Source organism: Eutrigla gurnardus, assembly GCF_963514095.1.
Source record: "Eutrigla gurnardus genome assembly, chromosome: 12".
Taxonomy (NCBI): domain Eukaryota; kingdom Metazoa; phylum Chordata; class Actinopteri; order Perciformes; family Triglidae; genus Eutrigla; species Eutrigla gurnardus.
This window is the reverse complement of record NC_139926.1, coordinates 17,421,650-17,441,820: the sequence shown is the minus strand read 5'-3', so window position 1 is coordinate 17,441,820 and position 20,171 is coordinate 17,421,650. Positions and strand designations below refer to the sequence as shown.

The following is a 20,171-nucleotide window of genomic DNA, read 5'->3' as shown; positions in this document are numbered from 1 at the left end:
GGAGCATTACCGCCCCCATGAGGCCTGGATGAATCCGAAAACACAATCCCGTTTGCCGATATTCTGTTAACTTGTAGTTATGTACAGTAAATAAATGAACGCCTTTACAACTGTAACACTACAATAATCGTACGTATGTCGAGCAGAATGGAAATGGTAGGAGTTAGCTAACGTTGCCTCCAAAAGATGGCGGTGTCGCAACACCGAGGGTGCAAGGTGCCGTTAAACCTCGAAGAAGAAAAAGAAGAACTACACTTCTCTCCCTGACAACAGTTAAGAGTCGAAGAAGCCGTTGTTCTGGCGGAGGGAAAGTGGGGAATATGCGCTCACTTGTCGGACTAATCGCCGTTGTTGTCGCGGCTAGCTTGTACCTGTATTCACTGTCACTGTACCTTCCGGCGGCACCGCGGCGACGACCTCACCCAACGGCCGAGAGGCAACATGCGAGGACGGCGGAGTCCGAGGAGGAGCAGCCCGCCGACGGCTCCGAAGAACCCGGCAGGTGACTGTCGCTAGCGTCGCTAGCTTTTAGCCAGATAAGATAAACGTCTTTAGGTTATAATACTAGTAACGCTTGGGTTAGGGTCTGTATTTGTCAACAGATATGCTGTGTCATTGATTGTGTATTTTGTCAATATCTCCCAACTCCGTCTGTTCACAAAAGAGGGACTAACTTGAGTCCGGATGCTTTCGCAGGTTGAAGTTCCCCTCGGACCTGGAGGAGCTGAGGGAGCTGGCTGAGCTCCTCCAGTTTTACAAGACGGAGCACACAGGATACGTCCTGCTCCTCTTCTGCAGCGCGTATCTCTACAAGCAGTCCTTTGCCATTCCTGGATCCTCGTTTCTGGTAAGCTGGAAACAGTGTTCTCTGTGCTGATGCTGAATGACGAGGCAGACGTTCTGTTATTCAGTTTATTTGTTCTCCATGAGTAAGAAGTCGTTTTTTTTAAATTTTTTTTATTTAAATTAGCCAAAAATACTGTCTGGTAGGTGTAAAACAAAGTGTGCTTGCATGCAAAACACAATTTAACTAATCATGATGAAAAGGCTGGTTCTTCCTTTCACAATGTGTGTCAGAGTTGATCATTACACAGGTATTGATTATGTCTAGTAACCCAGGCCCTCTGCACATGTCACCATGCAGAACATCTTGGCTGGAGCTATATTTGGACCATATCAAGGACTGCTGCTTGCCTCGGTGCTCACCACTGTGGGCTCCACCATGTGCTACCTCCTGTCTCGGGCCTTCGGGAAGCGCTACATCGTAAACCTCTTCCCTGGCAAAGTCTCCATGCTGCAGAGGAAGGTAACTCGATTACGCCACGTACACAACTCATTCAAGGCCTGGCGCACTTATCCGCCAATTCAGTCAGAAGCATCTCACACTGGATGTATGATTGCAGAACGGGCTCATCGCAGATAAGAAGATCCGGTGATTTCTTGTCTGGAAATGCGTTTTGTTTCCTGACACTTTCATGCCCTCTGTGAATGTATTTATAGTGGTGTCTCTTCAGAAAGCAGGAGTGTAAAGGTGTTTACGTTGCTTGTAAATCAAAGTGCATCATCATCTCGTTTAACGTCTCATCTTCATCTCCCAGGTCGAGGAGAACCAGGACTGTTTGTTCTTCTTTCTGCTCTTCCTGAGATTCTTTCCCATAACTCCCAACTGGTTTCTGAACATGTCTGCCCCTATCGTTAACATCCCCATCACCTTCTTCTTCTGCTCAGTCTTTATTGGTAAGCACACGCCATCGCCAGATTAGTAGACGATGTGATGACGTACATTCATCATCGTTTCATGGACTCGGGATCTCTCACCTTCAGGGTGCTTTGTTTGCTCTGCTATCTGCTTTCGTAGGCCTCCTGCCGTACAACTTCATCTGTGTCCAGACGGGCGTCATGCTTTCTGAGGTGGCCTCGCTGGATGACTTGTTCTCCTGGGAGAGGCTGCTGCAGCTGCTGGCCATCGCCTGCATGGCTCTGCTACCCGGCGCACTTATCCGTCGATTCAGTCAGAAGCATCTCAAACTGGATGTACAACTGCAGAACGGGCTAATCACAGATAAGAAGGTCCAGTGATGTGTTCTGAGAGTGAGTTTTGTTTCCTAGGGTTTTCATGCCCTCGGCTGTGAATGTATAGAGTGAATGTATTTAAAGTGGTGACTCTTCAGAAAGCAGGAGTGTAAAGGTGTTTACGCCACCTGGGTGGGTTTTCCAGAAAGCAGGTTCAACAAACTCTGACCTTCACCCTGAACTCTGAATCGACCGACACTGAGAGGGGTCAAAGATCAGCAAAAGGGAGAAGATAGGTGGGCAGAAACTCAGGGTTTGTTCAAGAAAACCTGCCAGTGAGCAGGTAGTTTCAGTCAGTTGCCATGGTAACTAGCCTAAAGTTTAAGGTCACTCTCTTTCTGGAACAGACAACCCAGAGTATCCCTCTTCTCAGCGTTAACAAACTCAGAGTTTGAACAACACCTGCTTTCTGGAACACACCCCCGGAGAAAGAGAGCTTTTAGAAAACAAAAGTCCGGCCAGTGGGATTCGAAGCCAAGTATTTTTATTCACCAGGTGTTGGTTTTTCTGTTCCATGGGCACAGTATGTATCTAGATGTATGAATGTACAGTAATCTAAGCGAGAGATGGAATGATTTTAAGAAGATGTCGGTCTTGCACTACTATATATACACAATAAGAGCACTGTTTCAATGTAAACGGCTAGTGTTTCAAGTGCCTGTCCTGCAGTGATTAAACTTCTACCTCCAATATGGACAATGGAAAACTGAAGGTAACAGCCCTTCATGTTTGCTGTGTCTGGATGGTGCAGATTATTGTTTGGGGGGGGAGGGGGTGTGTGCTTTAATTTATTTTAAACTGAAAAATGTATCATCTTTGTATATTCTACAACTTGTTATGTGTTTTACTTGTTTGAGAATCATATTTTGCAATTTCAGTGTAAATTGTTGGCTTGTGTGTTGGACAATTTTCTACCAATTTTAAACTCTTTTGAGGAACCAATTTGATTACATTGTTATGTTTGTGACAAAATGTCATCTAATTATATGGATACAAGCTGGAGTATTGCTTCTCTTTCCTGCCCCTTTTCACCGTCCGTGTGTCTTTTGTAGTATTCACCCAACGCTGCACAAAATGTCATTTAAAACTCTTTCTTCATGTGGGTTAAGATGAAAACTTTGTCAGCTTTCTTAAAATATGTTCACTCTTTGAAGTGTAATGTACTTTTGTGGTGTGTCGGATCACAAATGATGCAACACCCTTTTTTATTTCAGGTGAAAAAACTATTATAAATAAAAAAATCTAAAATAAATAATAAAACAACCGAAACATGACATTTTTTTTTTTCAAATACTCTTTATTGCTCAGATCCAGGTTGCTCAGCAATACAGTTCACTCATAACTCAAAACAACAGCATGGCTGTTACCAGAACGGCATGGATCCACGAGATGGATTTAAAATGGATCAAATGTCTGTCCAGCGCACATTCACCAATCACCTTGAGGTGTTCGGGGCGTTTAGGGCCCGTGGGAAATGTAGGACTCGAGGGTTGTAACAAAAGGAATCTCCCAAATGGTGAAATGCTGTTAAGAGAGAGATCCATGTAAAACCACTACTTAAAGTCTAGTGCTATATGAAGTGTACCTACTGGATCGCCTACAACAGTCTCATGCAATGCTTTGTGTTTTCCCATTTAATAACAAGACAGGACAAAACACTGCTGTGGTTCTGCATAAATCCAACCAGACATACTAAATACTTCCTCAGCTAATCTATGATTTTTGGATGGTTGTTAAAATGCCCTTTTTTTTCTGTTCAGTCACAAAGGCAGTACAAGATTTATCCGTTTTAAAAAAAAGAATTAGAATTAGAATTGGATGCTCTGTCAACCCTATTCTTTGCATATCAGAGATTCAATTATTTTTGTCATTATAATTCCCAAATCTGTTCAAAAAATCCTAGTTATATGATATTTTTTTCAACCACAATTTAACAGCTAGTATTATTGGTAGTGATCTAACAGGAATGAATATTAAAGCAAAGAATCGCAGCTACTGCTCCAGACTACATTATTTAAATCAGTGTAAATGACGAGAAAACCAGATCAACAGGAAGAGAGAAAAAAAACCCTAAACTATCCAAACACCATGTGATATGACTAACAACACAGTACACCCCCGTGATGTGTGTATTTGTGGTTTTCTGGTACTGAATATTAATGTCTAGCAACACCCCACAAAACCTAGAAACACCAATCCTCGGAAGTTAAAAAAAAGAAAATATGGTTACTATCTTGACAAGTTGTTGCCTCAGATTGCGGTCGGCTTACAGACGTCTCGACAACCAGGACGCCGTGCTGACAACACCACGGTGAGACCGAACCCGCTGGAGGGGAACCTGCACTTAGTACTGTGTAAAGAGCCAAAAAAATAAGGAGAGACGGAGGCCTGAAGAGTCCTCTGCAATGCCAAGAAAAGAGCTTCAACTTCAAAACCGCTCTAAAAAGCTACTCCCAACAAAGTCAAACCATGAGTGACGAACTATGAATCCCAGTCCTACTGCGAAAAGCCGCCTTTTCCTCCCGAGACACGCCCTACTACAAGTGAAGCAGACCGCCACAGGAGTCACGGCCCGAGGAGAAGCACCGTACTGCATTTGTGCGGGTAAGGTCAGAGTATTTGAATCAGGTCTGGTTGACCTATCATCATCAGTATGAGGTACCGGCTGTGGGGAGGCTCGCTGAAACAACCTCAGGCATTGTGTGAGTTTGATAGACCTTTTTATGTTTTTTTAAGTACTGCTAGTCTTGTGTTCACCGGGACAAAAAAAACAAAAAAAAAATGATGCACCTCATCTGATGACAAAAAGTCCGCCCCTCGACAGTTAAAAGAACTCCAAAGACAAACGCTAACGTTCACTATATCATTCATTTATTTAATTCGTTTGCCCCCTACATCGGTTTTAGTAACTAACGTCAGCTTTGGATTCTGAGAGGTAATTCTGAAATGTACAGCACAACAACAACAAAAATAAACTCCGCAGATTGATGAGGAAACCGTTCAGAGGTCAGTTTTAGAGGGAAGCTGTGACGCTCTAAAGCCTCTCCCACCATCTCACACAACGCAGGTGCAGACCGATAAGTGTTATATATAGAGAGAGAGACAGGAAAAAACGATGTATTTGTGTGTGTGTGACTCTATTGTACATGTTTACAGATATACAGTTATCTTGTTGTACACAGTGACATTTCAACGACTAGAGTTGTTCTACATTCTACACAGAAGACGAGGGTTTTTTACACCACGTTCAAGAGTCCCATCAGTGTATTTTTGCAGCTTTTTCTTCAAATCAACCCCAGAGAATGCTGTTATCAAATAGAGCTGGTAAGATTGAATTGGGTTGTTAAAAAATTATTTTTTCTCTTTTTTTTTTTTCACAAGTGAATAAACTTCTTTTTTTTTTTTTTTTTAAGTCTAAAAAAAACCTGGAGGTACAGTTGGGGAAAAAAACAGGAGGTACAGTTGGTTAGTTTTCTATCGACCCGATTTGTACGTTTTCTTTTTCTATCATTGACGGTGAAATCAGTACACAACATCCACATTCAGAACCACTTCGGGCAGGTTTGTACCCCTTACATCCTGCTCTTCATTCCTTTCTAGCAAAAAATGTACTTGGAAATCCTTTTTGACGTGTATCATTAAGAGGTCCTATGGCGTCCAGGCAAAGACAGTCCAACAGAATTGACTACGGTTTACAAAGTTTGACTAGTCGGCTGGACCTGAAGATTTTAGTGATTAGCCTACTGCAGATCTTTTTCTCCTTTTTTTTCATTAAAAAAGAAAATTAAAAACGCTCAAAATGATCAGTTAACAAGGCATACAAAATGTGGAAAAAGGGGAAATGAAAGATTGGACTGAGGTACCCTGAAGCCTGAGGTAGATCACAATACTGACATGCGCACTGTTCACATCCTGACCAAAGTTAACGCCGTGGTTCACTTTACTGTTCTCCAATTTTTTCAGGTTTTTTTTTCTTTATATTATTATTCATAGTCTAGTTTTCAAGAAAATAAACACTTCCCTTCAAAATAATATGGCAGTGTCCCACTGAGGAAAAAAAAGAAAAGGACTTTGTTTTCTTTTTGTTTCTTATCAATAGCTCTCATCACAAAATAGGAAAAAAATAGATTCATAAATATTACTCTCTCTTTTTATATATATATTTATATATATATACACACACACACACACACGCACACACACATATGCGCACACACATGGAGGAAGCTGTGCGTATTGGCAATAACCTTGCGTCTGGAAGATGAAGCTGATGGGTGATGTCTGAAAGGGTGACAAAATAAGGCAACAAGCTTCCATGGTCTCCAGAGTGAAGCACAAAGGGAGACCAGGACCTGCGTGTCCAGCGCTCTCGCAAAGCAGTCAGCCAGCTCGCCGAAAGAAAAACCAGCACAGGCGAAAAAAAAAAGGTTAAGGTAAAAGAGCGAGAGTGAGAATGACAATCTGAGCCTGTGTGCAGGCTCGCTGGACACAGCAGGGCTGATATTTCTAAAAAAGGCTGCATATCGTACATTCACAGCTGTCATGCCATTTTAGAAAGCTCCCTGACAAGAGAGGGTTAAAGCCAAACGCGGCTGCGGTCACGTTTGCGGTCGTGTGTGTACCACAGGTCATACAGTGCCTCCCCATAAACCCACCCCCACCCCCAACCCCATCCCGCCCTCCCCATAACCCCAAACTGTTTCCTCGCTGACCCCCCAACCCACCACGAGTCTGCACCCTCCCTAAAACCCACGTCACCCTCGTAAGGCAGAGCATGTGGTGGTGCACATTCAAAATGACACCTTTTTTTTATTTTTTTTAAGACGTGGATATTTGATTGTAGAGGAGTCTTTAGAGACATTATTTTTGTTTCATATCGGGACAACGAGCATGAATGTAGATACAGTCGACTGCACAGCGTGGGAGAGTGGAACCAGTTTACTGGTGGAAAAAAGAGCCTGTTGCATTTAACCTCCGTTGAGTGAAAGTGGCAGTCAGTTCAATGTTATCAAAAAAGGCTACGTGGGGAGGAGGGGGTGTTTCATGACAACAAATATTTGTATCCTATTAAAAAAAAAAAAAAAAAACACATGCCAGATGAGAGAGAGTGATGAGAAAGTGAAGCAGAAATCAGCAAGAAATAAAAAAGAAAAAGAAAAAGTGAAGCATCTGATATGAATGGTGAGAGACATTTCAAAGGGACGTTATCTTTTGCGTTGGCACACACACAGGCTTGTTACAAAGACCCATTCACCATATTTACTTATAGGGGCTTTTTTTTTCCTTTTTTTGATTTCAGTGGCCTATAATGTGACCGTAACGAGGGAAACTGCTTTATGTGGCTTTAACAGCCCAATCAATCTCTGGAACAAGCAAAAACATATTCAAAACTACGCCAAGTTGTACTGTCATTTTGATAGAAAAATAACAGTTCACACTCTCAGTCAGTATCAATATACCTTTCTACGCTGTGTTAATACTGCTAAGGATATTTAAAGAGAGAAGGTGTCCTTTTCCACTCGTTCTAACCCAAAATAATAATCACAATGCCTTGTATATGCTCGTGTTAATACTGTTGCTTTATCAGTCTGTTAGGCCTATGTTAGTCCAACTAAAGAGATCACGTTACGCAGGGCGACATACTATTCTCCTGTTGACCTTTTTAACTGTGAAGACAACAGATCCAAAATTCTCTGCCATTTCCACCATTCTTGTGGATGTTTTTTTATTTTTTTTTTACTATATTATATTATATCAGTACGGTTTATCCCACTCTATCTGCTCTCACAGGGCTGGCAGTGCACACAAATGCCCCTCAGCCTTTGGCTCTCACTTGTTTCCCCCTGTGTGAAGTTCTTTGGTTTTGATCCCGGTGCTGCTGGTCTGCCCTGCATGTCCCCCTTGGCCTTGGCCTGTGTCTGGGTAGGTCTCTGTCCGTTTGGGAGGGCTACATTCATTGGCTGGCGCCCGCTGGAGCCACCCCGCTGGTCACTTGGAGTGGTGCGGTGACATGGCGCCGCCCTGCTGGTGCTTCTGTTCCTGCTGTTTGACCTGCTGAATGATCTCCCGGATCTTCCTCTGTGCAGTCTGTTGGAGAGACAGGCTGTTAGTTGATACGTGACACGGAGTCCATCTCCATGTCAATAACGGATCATTCAAATCCCTGAAACGTCCCCTTTTAGACGGCTGATAAGTGAGGATAAATGAGACTTGGATTAGTGAGGGTTTGCTGTCGTTATAGAACTCATTTACTCCAATTTATTGAGACTTTTCTCAGTTTTTGTTTATTTTCCTTTTGCCATGGAAACATGTGAGAAAAACAGTGAAAATAAATGTTTTCTTCATCAAATCAAGGAGTGCAGAGTTCCCCTGGAAGCCAAGAGGTGTGAAAACACCTCCGTTTTTTTGTGGTTGCACATAAATAGCTGCTCAAATAAGGATCGTTGTTCAAGCTACTTCAGTATTTACTGTCTTATGTTTTAGCAACACATTCATATTCAATTTGTGACTATGTCTGCATATGCCACCAACACACAGCCATTTTTTTGTCACACGTATTTGACATCAGCAAACTAATCAGCGGGTCCTTTGTTCTGCATACCTGGCTGGCAAAGAAATGCCCGCTGATTTTCACAAAGACCTCGTCATTCTCATCTGGAGTTTGGTCCCGCGGTACGATGACCTCAGCACTCGTAAGGTTCTGCAGCTCGTTTACCTGGTAAAAAAAAAAGAAAAGAAGAGATCATAACCTTTCTTTGGATTTCACCAAGGACATTTCTCACTGGGGTTAAAATGAAATTCTATTTGGTGAAAACAAGCAAACAACGTAGATAAGAGCATCCATGACCATAATCCGGTTCACTCACCGTCTTGCCACCTTTACCGATGACCCTGCCAGCTGCAGTAGAGGGAACCTTGATGTGCGTCTCCAGCTTGACCTCCTCCTTCGCTGAGAAGAAATTCTCCTCTTTCAGCTTTCCAAATATCCGACCTTGGGCCTGAAACACAGAGGAGGGAATGAGGAGAGACGGGGACACACAGAGGTCCACTGCTGTTTACTATAATACAGGACAAATTCAATAATTACTTTAAGTAGCAATCTTAGCCTCGAAATGGTTGCATACAATTTTTGTGTTATGCTATTGATACACATTCAATGTGTTTTTTTTTACCTTAAACTGAGCCTCTGGGGTTCCAGTAATGATAACCATCCTCTCAGTAACATCTGGACTCTCAGCTGGGGCAATCTGAAACACACACGCACACAAACACACACACACGCGCGCGCGCGCACACACACACACACACACACACACACACACACACACACACACACGCACACACACACACACACACACACACACACACACACACACACACACACACACACACACACACACACACACACACACACACACACAGGTTATGGAATGAAAACGTGTCCAAAAATCATCATTCATCTGAGAAGTCCTACATATATAGCTCCATATGACGTTATGAGAATCCAATGAGCAGCTGTCCAACCTCTGCAGACGGGACTCAAGGGGATTTCTGAGATTCTTTCAGCTCGCTAGTCATCTCCTTTTGTTGACTAAATAACTAACATGTTCATCTGTGGTCGATGACACGCTGCTGACTCAGCCGGCGCCGGATGCCAACTTGTTAACTTCGCTGCAGGACTCCATGTGTCAGTCGAGGCTACGAAGCTACTCTGGATTCAAGTCGGCGCTCTATTGACGCCGGCAAAACCCACCTTGATTGAAGCCGAAGCGAAGTGGGCGAGTTGCTTGATGTGCTGGCCCTTCTTGCCGATCAGGGCCCCGACTGCCTGAGTTGGAATAAAGAGGTAGACAACCTCCTGTTCTGGAGCCTGTTGCTGAAGAAGAAAAAAAAGAAAGACCACACATATTTCACCGCACATTCACTAACACTCTACTGCTGTAAAAAAGCTTTAAACAGTGACAAAATGTTTTATTAAACTCTTCAGATCCTTGAAGACACACGATGACACCGCATGCAAGCAAAGCTAAACTGAGCTCTCTTCTCTTTGGGTAAACTTCCCCACTGGGTCTGAAAGGAATATGTCCTATTAGGGCAGAGGGTTGACCCACGATTTTGTTTTTATTAGCATGGTAACACTCATGTACTAAAGGTTTGTGAAGTGCATTTTTTTATGAGCCACAGGACAACTCTGGGCTGAAAAGTCCCCTTTCCAGAAATATTTGTGGTGTTCTGGTGACTGGCTGGTGGGATGCAGGAATGCCAGACTCACTGTTCAACATAGACGCTGACTGAGAGGTTGCCATGGTCTCTTATTTATGTCTCGCTGTCTATTAGTCTTATATCTTCCTCTTTTTCTTTATACGGCTGCAGCCCCTCCCACATATACCATTAGTCACTTGCAGACAGACTTTCCAGGCAAACAGCTTTTCCTTGGCTTTACGTGCCCTCATCTATTAAAATATGTATCTCACTTCACACACAAAAAACAGAAATTCATAGTAAACTCTGATGATCATCCAACACTAGTGCAGATTCGAGGGAACATACTGAGTGCTGGTGGGTGATGGCACTTGCTGGAGGAACCCCGTACAGGCCACTGAGATGTGAAGAGTGACTCTGGAAGTGACAAGCAGACCGATCAGATGGCACCAAAAAACACTCACATTCACAGACACATGCACACGCTCCGGCTCTTAATAGGGGGGACTTCAGGCCATAAACTCCCAGTGACTCACACACAAACTTTCTTGACTAGAGTGCACGCAAATCCGTTCTCACACACTGTCTCACACCGCTGTGTCCTCGACCTTGTCAGGCCATGAGCCGGAGACTTTATTTTTACTGACAAACTGACTCATCTGTGGAGCCACACTGTGTACAACATCATGCAGGAAGACCTGAGTCAACACTGTTTTATTGGTAAAAGCACTTCAAGGGGAAGGGGTTTACCATGTGCTGGGAACAAATTGCTTTATCAAGTCAAAACTAATCCCTGCGGGATCCGTGCATCACGGTGCTGGGCAGGTATAACAAGTCATTCTGAAAGGAGCGTTTAAAAAAATAAATCTGTTTTTAAAGAAGAGCATACTCACTAAGAATGGGTTGTATCCTGCTGGTGCCATTGAGGGCATCGGACCACGTGGTCCAGCAGCAGGGGGCAGCACCGGCAGACCAGAGGAGAAGATGCCCAGAGCGTTCAGGTTCAAGCCTGGGATCAGGTTGGCCTGTTGCTGAGCAGAAGAAGAGGCAGATTTAGACGCGAGAAAGAACACCATGCATGAGGATGCATATTATTATTTATATTAGGATGCAGATTAAACAGGCAACCAAGCGTTTCTTGCTGCATGAGGACGACTTTACAGGAACAGAAAATCAACCGAATATGTAGCACAATTGCTGATGAGGTAAAAAGAGAGAAAATTAGATCTCTTTCTGCAGTAAGTAAAGATTTTTGCTCCATTTATTTTTTAAATAAAGTCCTTGATTTTTTTTTTCTCCACTTCAGCTTTAACTGAAGAAAATGAAATATGTCCTGCATAATGTAATGTTGTGCTGAGACATCTGGACCTCGACAATCCTGATAAATGAATACCATTTTTGAATCATTAATCAAAACAAAAACAGTAATCCGTCCCAGGTTCTCAAAATAGAAGCTGCTTTTCCTTGATTTCTACTCCGCTAGATGCATTTATGTGGGTTTGTTTGAGCAGAACAAGCCATTTGGAGCTATTTACTTACTAGAAGTAACAGGCATTTTCACGTTTTCATATGCCAAAACTCTAAACTGATGCTTTGAGGAAGTAACCAGCAGATTAACTGGTAATAAAAGTAATTTATATTATATGAACCCATAATCTAAAGGTTACTTTCATGTGTGTATTTTCAGTCTCCAGTAAAAATCACGTGTCTCCAGACGTAGTCATTCAGAATTGTCAAGTTAAAATACTCTAAAGTGTTCTTTAATAGGTGGAGAACGTGATCCTGTTTCTTACGCTGAAGAAGTCATTTCAAAACCCACAGGACCACTAACTGAAAAAATGCCCCGTCACAATGCTGAACACAGGGCGGTTTGCTGCTGTGATGGCATGACAAATACATTTTTCTCCCCACAAAGTCAAGTCACATATTCTGGTGTCATAACCGTGAAGAGACACACGGCCTCCTTTCACTTCCTCCTTTCCCAGAAGGCTTTGTGTAATATCCACCGTGTCTCGCTAGATGGCCCTCCCCGCTTACTGTAGAGCCGGCGCCGGGCCCGACAGGTGCCAGAACGGCTCTCGCCAGCCAGTGCAAACTAACCACATGATGCTTCTTTGATGGGACATTTCTGAGCAAAAACAAAAAAATAATGTTTTGTATGATAAAAAGGAAGGAGAACAAAACGTAGTTGCTGGGATATTAATTCCAACGACCCGCTGTTCGCTAAGAAGAGCACTCCGCCGCCAGTCGTGTTGTGTATCGGAGGGGCAGCGTGCATCGTGGGATATCATCACTATCTCTCTTCCTCGGAGGTTCCGACCTCTCTGACTGGCTGAGTAGCTGGTGATGTCATCGGGGCAGTGTGAAAGAGGAGCAGGGTGTGTGTGAGAGAGAGAGAGAGGCCTACAGATATCAGATGGATGCTGGGAAACGCAGTGTGTTACAGCAGGAACACAAAGACTCACATACACACAAGCGGGGGCCGCGAGTGTGAGTCAGAGGCTCCGTGGAACGGGCACACACACACACACACACACACACACACACACACACACACACACACACACACACAGTGGTCAAACACTCACTGATGAGCTGTTCAGCGATCGTTTACTGTTATCCATTTACCAAGCAGACAACAGCGGGTATTACTAACGCCTGGCGGTAACATGTCCTCGACGGGGAGGCGGTATCGGCCCGCCGTATATCATCACTCGCTCTTCGTTGTTCACCTGTCGGTCTCCGTGAGTCAACCTGAGATCATAACCACACACACACGCCGAACGTTCGAGAGGCCTGCGGACGGCAACCTTTTAAGGTCGGCTTACGTTTATAGCAGCAATGTCGTTCTCGTAGGCTTCCCTCAGTTTCTTCATGATCTCCCTCTCGGCTTTACAACACGCCTCCAAGCTGCCCCGCACCGTGATGGTCCTCTCAGGGTTGTAAATGGTTAAGTCCTGTAACCTGCAAGATAGAGAGAAACACACAAATAAGTGTGTGCGCAACAGATAAAGAGAAAACACTGGGAAGTTGAATATGATATCCTGTCTTTGTATGTATTTATCTTGAATGTTGACGAAGGCTGAGTCCAATCCTTGCTTCGGTAACTTTGTGTTAGAAATGTGTACTCTCCTCTACAGCAGTCTAAGATAAACCTGATGACGTCCTCAAGGTCATTTTTTTTCCCCCTTTCAGATGCAACAAAGAGAGACACAGACACAGCCAGAGACACAGAAGCTAAATACAACTCCCTCCACAGTCTAAGTACTCTTCACAACGAGTAAACATTACTTCACGTGTGAAATCGGTGGAATGCACCTATCAAAGAGGAGTTTGTCCCTCTCAAGGTCACGATGTGTCTATCAGCACAGGGACACACGTGGCTCCGGATGAAAAGGATTGTTATTTAAGGAGAAAACTGTTGGACAAGAAACAAAACGACACAGCGAGATATAAACCTTGGACTCATCACATCAAATTACAACTCAATGTGCCTGAAATTAAACCACAGTTGACCTCATTTAAATCAGAAAAAGGTTTGAGTGAAAAACTCCTTTTAGTCAGAAAATCTGTTCTGGAAAGATCACGACTGAGACTGAATTATAACATAAATCAAATAAGTGATTGCTTCATAAAGCTTGGAAGTTGTAAAAAAACAATAACAACAACTTTGGGCCACTGAAGCAGAACCAATCAATTACTCTTATTGGTATTGGTGGACGTGGAGGACGCTAACCATCACGTCAATATTACCGAATGTGCCGTTTTGCCTCTTTTCAAAAGGATCCTCTCCTTCCATCGCCATCCCTCTCTTTCCTCTCGTCTGTCTCCTTCTCAAGGCTCATTATGTCCTCGGAGCTCGCAGAGACGGAGCAACTCATTAGCCCTAAATGAACAAAGGTCCGTGAGCGTGGCCCGTTAAATGGGGTGCAATCACAACCTCTTTAATTTCATGTTCTGGAGTGAAGGAGCCGCCGCGAGCAGCTCTTCACGTTTGTTCTCAAACAACTCCTTTTAGGTGAAATCACGAGCTGAGAGGCTGATGAGCGTGGCTGTGGAGAGGTGCGGCGCCAAGAAGGTGAAATCGCTGCCTGGTATTTGTTGGTTGAATTGGTCAGAGCGGGAATGTGCACACGTCCAGTGTGAGGGTGTTTCCCCCTGAAGGTGCTAGGATGGTGAAGAAGGAAGGGGAGAGGAGACTTACGAGGAGATGGTAATCTTGGTCCCTGTCTCCTCCTCGATCTTCTTCAGGTTGCGGCCCTCCTTCCCAATCAGCCGACCCACGAGGCTGTTGTGGACGAGGATCTTCAGAGGGATGTCCTCCGTCCTACACACACAAACACACACAAACACACACTTAGGTTAGGCTAGATAATAGAAGATAACCGTGGTGTGAAAGCAGACTTTTAAGACATGAGCCTTTCATTTTGTGATGTGAGAAATAATGATCTTCTTCCTCTTGCTTTTGCGGGTGGTAGATTTAAACACGTTGGGAAAAGGAAAGCAGATTGTGAAGAGCTGTGTAATTTAGGTGAAGTAGAAAGTAAGGTGCATTCTCTTTTTTTCTGAATAAATGACCACGATATAAAAGAGTTTATTTTCAATGAAATGGCTCGAAAAAACCCCCCTTCATTTCTTTGTTGCACAGATGGGCAAAATTGTGGTGGTTGTTTGATTTGGATGCTTAAGTTGTTTAATAGCATTGGACGTATATATTTATTCTGAGTGCTTAGTCAAGACCATATAATTATATAATTAATGCCTCTGATTTATAAATTATTTTGTAGAAAACGAAGGCCTGACGTTTGAATATTGATGCTTAATATCCAATTACATGATTACATGCTTTTTTTTTTTTTTCATGTGCATTTTTGTGCGTCTACAGCGGGAGGAGGTGTTATCAGTCGTTAAGGGTTCTGTAAAGCGGGATGAGTTTGGGTTGAGCTCTGGGGCAAGAAAGGGGAGATGACAGTGTTGTGTGTTTGGAGGTTCAGGTTTCGCGGTGTGTTGGGCCTCCTTATGCTCGGTGACATGACGGGCTGCTGGGCTACCGAGGTGACATGTTCATTTCTGCAGGTGTGGCATCCTGCTGCGGGTTCAGTGGGAAGATCGATACCACTCGATGCAGTAAATAGGGAGCTACAGCTAACAGCCGATTAGTTTAGTTTAGCATAAAGGCTGGAAACGAGGCTCTCTCCAAAGGTAATTAAAGCTATAGCTCTCGAATTAACACATAAAACAGTAAAATAAATGTCAGTTTTATACAAATTAAACAAATGAGATGCAGGCAGATTAGCTGTTTCCCCACATTTCCAGTAATATTTCCCAAATGTTGTAACGTTGACTATATAAAACCTGGCTTGGGTTTCTTAAGAGAAGCAAAAATAACAAAAAGAAGACCACAGATGGGATCACAAAGATGTAAGACCTAAGTGTGAAGGTATCATAGAAAAACAGCATGCCCACCGGCCTCATTCATTCCACACAAAAGCCTGAAATAGTCTGTGGTTCAATAGGAGACCACACTAACACACGACACTGGGCTCAGGTCACAACAGTCTGTGGTAACATTTTCATATTCAAATTAATACAAATGTGTTTTTTTGTGAATTCAAGGTCTATTCTTGTATTTCCCAACATCGACCGTATGCAGGCGTCACTCGGGTGACGTAACCCGAACATCACACTTAAAAAACGAATTAAGAAACACAAACTGGGTGCCAATGCTCCGATCCAGCAGAAGCTCAAAGAGTTTAAAAGGTGTGTCGTCTTAGACGAGTTGGCCTCGTTTCTTAAAGGCTAAGCTGCGATCACGTGTTCGCCCGTGTGAGTGCTGCGCGCGCACTCCGTTTACTGTGTTAGTGGTCCAAGCGAGAGAATGCACAGTGAGATTAAAAGGTGTGCAGGCAGGTTAAAGGATAAGATTACAGCCCTGCTGACATTACGGCTAATCTCCATTTGCGTGCTCCGGGTAAGCATCACCCGTGTGCGTTCCCGTTTGTGCACGCGTGCATGTGGTGAAGTGCAGACTCACGTCTTGGTCTCGCAGGCCTCCTTCTGCATGATCTCCAGGATCATGCGACAGGCGGAGGAGCAGCCTTCGGGAGTCGAGTGGATGGTGATGGGCTTTTCTGCCGCGCCTGCATTTTCCTTCCGATGAATGTCCACTCTGACAAAGAGATTAACACGGAGAAGGAAGCACAAATAAATCTACTACAACTGCATTTTGTAGTAATTCAGAATTATGTGAACACAAAGACAACAGTTTACTATTCGCATTTACATTTAGGGCATTTAGCAGATGCTTTTTGTCCAAAAGTTAAATATATGCTGACATGCTTTCTTGCATCAAATCTCTCACAAATCTCAGAATTTAAGGCTCATACAGAGCAGAGTTGTTTTGAGGAGTTAATTAAATCACATAGAAAACCAGAAAGACAACCCCTCCCCACCAAAAAACCCCAGCAGCGACCAGGCAAGATGATCAGGGTGAGCTCACTTGGACTGTGTCTGTTTGGTGACATTCTTGATGGTAAGGCCCTCCTTGCCGATGATGGCTCCCACAAACTGGGTAGGCACGCGTATGCGCAGGGGGAAGTCGTGTAGTCTGGTGCGCGGAGCGCCGAAGTCTGCTGAGGGCCCGGGCTGAGAGGAGCCCTGGTCCCGGGACGACCGGCCCCCGCGCCGCGTGCGAGGAGCCTGGTCGGGCGGAGCAGCATCCATGTCCACAATATATGACACCTTGAAAGAGTAGTCTTCGAACTGGTGTCCTGTTAATTTCTCAATGGCTCTGGGGGAGAGGAGCAGGAGGTATGAGTCAATAACGATGACGGGTCCACATTAATCCGGTTTAAAACTCGTTTTACATCTAAAAAGTGTAATATAATAATCACTGAGTCATTTTTGGCACCGCTTACTCTTTAGTTTCCTCCTTGGTTGCGTACGTAACATTCACCACGGCTGTTTCTGTATCAGTGTTCACTGTGAAGAAAAAAAAACAAAGCAAAAGATAAGATTAAGTAAACAAGCAGGTCTTTGTTTTCGCCACAGGTGAGTCAGACACATGTCCAGGTTCCCGTGGTGACCCAAAGAGTCCGTGTGAATCCATTACAGCCGTCACCACGCTGGCTTCCCTCCAGACCACGCCGCCACTTTCACAATCGCAGGTTTAAGTTTGACACGGCAGCCTGAACAAAGCAAGTAATCCGCCATCAGGGACACACCTTGGGAAGACATGTCGTCCTGCACTGCTGCTCGGAGCTAACTCTGTCGTAGTTGTGGGTTTGATTCCCGCTGGGACCACACATTAAAAGACTTTTAATCAGGTGTTCAGAACATGCAATCTAAAAAAAAAACCACTATTTTGATCATGAATTCATTTTTTAAGTGATTTCTCAAGCAAAAAAAATGACAAACTTTTCCCAGTTTCAGCTTCTAAACTATGATTATTTTCTGCGACTTTCTTGTGATACGGTAAACAGAATCGTTTTCAGTCAGTTAATCGAAAAAAAATAATATAGTCAGATTAACTGGTGATGACAGTTGTTAGTTGCAGCCCTAAAGTGAAGGAGAAATACCAAAACAAACAACTACTTAATATTGGCCTCGGTTATGAGTGTAACGCAGTATGTGTTATTGATGAAATGCCTTCAGGTCTACCAAGTCAGGAGAGACGACGTCATCTATGCTTTGTCAACGAAGGATCTCTGTTTGTTTAACCGCTACATGTCTAAAATGATGAGTCCACAAAGAAGCCTCTTTGATTGTGAGGAAAGATGCCAAACGCATACTGAACAAACATCTGCTTCTAAGAAGATAACGAGCCATAGAAACAGTGAACCAAATGTTTTAAGGTGGACTTTTACAAGAAAAGTGCAGATGTCAACTTCCAAACCTGCAAGTGCTCTGTGAGCCGTAGGTTTGGTAAGGGTTAAAGTCAGTGTGAGTACCCAGCTGGCTCAGAGAGGGTGAGTGGGCATAGCCTGGCGTGGCGCCCGGCCCCAGCGTTCACAGCCAGCTCTGCCCCGCCCGCCCGCCGGCCCTGCCCCGCCACAGGCCGCCTTCACCATGCCACACAAGAACATTCCTCCAAAAAACCTCCCCTCCGTAACTGGAGCGCACGGAGCGCGGGGCAGGGGAAAAAAGTGACAGGCAGACAGGAAGTTGGACACAGAAAAGTGACGAAGAGGAGGGGACGAGTGAGCTGGCCCCTTCCAGGAGCTTTGATCATACGCTGCTAATGTGTGACGTTGGGTGAGCGGGACGGAAGAAGGAGAAGGAAGAGGAGGAAACGCCGCGCTGCCGTCTGGTACAGTGTGGATGAAGTGGGCTGTTTTTACGGCGGCGTCTGGGAAACTCTGAGTGGAGTAATTTCTCTGCTGGGTTCTCTTTTAGCACCTGTCAGGACGACAGTGGGTGGTTGCTCTTGGCTGCTTTGAGACACACAGGGACGCTGTGTGTGTGTCTGTGTGTGTGTGTGTGTGTGTGTGTGTGTGTCCCTGAGCACGTCTACTCCTTGTGCATGTGTGTGTAGAAAGCGACAAGTTCGTAGGGCTGACTCCCCTGCATGCACACACACACACACACACACACACACTACATCAGACAGTGCAAAAGCTTCACCACAGGCGCCTACAGTGTCCTCCCCCATTACCACGATGCACGTCCCCGAAACAGACACACAAACACACACACACACACACACACGCACACACACACACGTTACAACTGGACGTCCGCCACGTCTGCCCACTTCAATCCATACACTGAGGCCAACGGGACCCGTGGCAATGCACAGTGCTTATTATAGAGGCTGCGTGTAACTCAAAGGCCGGGGTCCCCACCGGGTCAGACTGATGAGACACACATGCGCAGACAAGATAATAAAGGCAGATTTATATGCAAAGATGGGTTATGTTTAGATAATGGGTGTGTGTGGGATGGTGGTAACGATGAAGTGGAGTCACACAGGAGACTCCCTGGGAGATCTGTGTGTGTGTGTGTGTGTGTGTGTGTGTGTGTGTGTGTGTGTGTGTGTAACTAAATAGACACATGTGCATTGAAAAGTTGGGAGCCAGATGATTAAGAGACTTGCAGAGAACGGGGAGGAGAATAGTACTGTACCTTGTTCCACATTTTCTACAGTACCATACTGAGCTAGAAGGCCGTCCAAAACCTGAGGGAGAAACGAGAGCGTGGGTTAGAGACACAAAACTGCAGAAACACAGCATGGATGCAGACGCAGACGCACCCGGGCACGTCTGCTGCCCCCGGGGTTTGTGTGGGCATCGACCAACAATGTGGGAGGGGAGAGGACCGAAGCGAAAGCGAAACTGTAGAACCTCATTCACAATTCTCTTGTTTCTCTTTTTGTGATAAAAAAAGAAAAGAATCATAAATATGTTTACACAGTTGATCACTTGTGTGGCTAGACGCTACAACTGTTTCCTAGCAACCGATTTACATAAACTCAGGCCGGGACGTTTATTATGGTGGAACCTGATTTAGTACGTTTGAAAGCTGGCGGTTACTAAGAACTTATAAAGGATGTGGTGAATGCTTTTTGAAGGTACAATTAAATTCAGAGCACAAGAGATGGAATTCGTTAACTATCAAAATGATTGACATATGCTTTAATGGACAAAAGACATATTTAAATAATGAATGCCTTCTGGTGCCGTTAAAAGGTTGTTTACATTATGAATGTAACTTTTCTGTTCTCTTGCAAACATTGATTTATAATAAAGACCACAAAGATCTGGATGGAGTATCTGAAACGAGGTAGTCATCATGACCACGTTCACACAGAGAAAAACATCTTGAAAGCCAACGAGGCTGCAGATGTTGACGGACAGACACAGCGTCATTCACACGGTAACAAACGCCGATGCAGACCA

General features: G+C 44.3%; 2 protein-coding genes across 3 annotated transcripts in view; one reads left to right on the top strand and one right to left on the bottom strand.

Annotated features, from left to right (window-relative positions):
• Window positions 1-246: 246 nt before the first annotated feature.
• Window positions 247-4,299, top strand: LOC311022163 (transmembrane protein 41A-A-like). 2 transcript variants are annotated; one of them, XR_014598093.1, is made up of 6 exons: window positions 247-502; window positions 697-847; window positions 1,145-1,306; window positions 1,599-1,737; window positions 1,859-2,188; window positions 2,223-4,299. XR_014598093.1 is itself a non-coding variant. In XM_084023250.1 (5 exons), exons 1-5 carry the CDS (start codon window positions 321-323, stop codon window positions 2,077-2,079), a joined length of 855 nt encoding a protein of 284 aa, XP_083879376.1. In that variant the 5' UTR covers window positions 247-320; the 3' UTR covers window positions 2,080-4,299. The 2 variants fall into 2 exon arrangements, 1 of the variants encoding a protein (XP_083879376.1); XM_084023250.1 differs by having other exon boundaries at window positions 1,859-4,299.
• Window positions 4,300-7,815: 3,516 nt separating this feature from the next.
• Window positions 7,816-20,171, bottom strand: part of igf2bp2a (insulin-like growth factor 2 mRNA binding protein 2a) — a 38,871-nt gene continuing 26,515 nt past the window's right edge. Inside the window, exons 5-17 of the mRNA XM_084022857.1 lie at window positions 19,399-19,450; window positions 17,193-17,256; window positions 16,775-17,065; window positions 16,310-16,444; window positions 14,480-14,602; window positions 13,104-13,239; window positions 11,169-11,306; window positions 10,624-10,692; window positions 9,827-9,949; window positions 9,246-9,320; window positions 8,940-9,071; window positions 8,675-8,788; window positions 7,816-8,160 (exon numbers count right to left, since the gene is read on the bottom strand). Coding sequence (XP_083878983.1) covers window positions 8,062-8,160; window positions 8,675-8,788; window positions 8,940-9,071; window positions 9,246-9,320; window positions 9,827-9,949; window positions 10,624-10,692; window positions 11,169-11,306; window positions 13,104-13,239; window positions 14,480-14,602; window positions 16,310-16,444; window positions 16,775-17,065; window positions 17,193-17,256; window positions 19,399-19,450 — 1,551 coding nt within the window. The 3' untranslated portion in view covers window positions 7,816-8,061. The remainder of the gene's footprint in view (window positions 8,161-8,674; window positions 8,789-8,939; window positions 9,072-9,245; window positions 9,321-9,826; window positions 9,950-10,623; window positions 10,693-11,168; window positions 11,307-13,103; window positions 13,240-14,479; window positions 14,603-16,309; window positions 16,445-16,774; window positions 17,066-17,192; window positions 17,257-19,398; window positions 19,451-20,171) is intronic.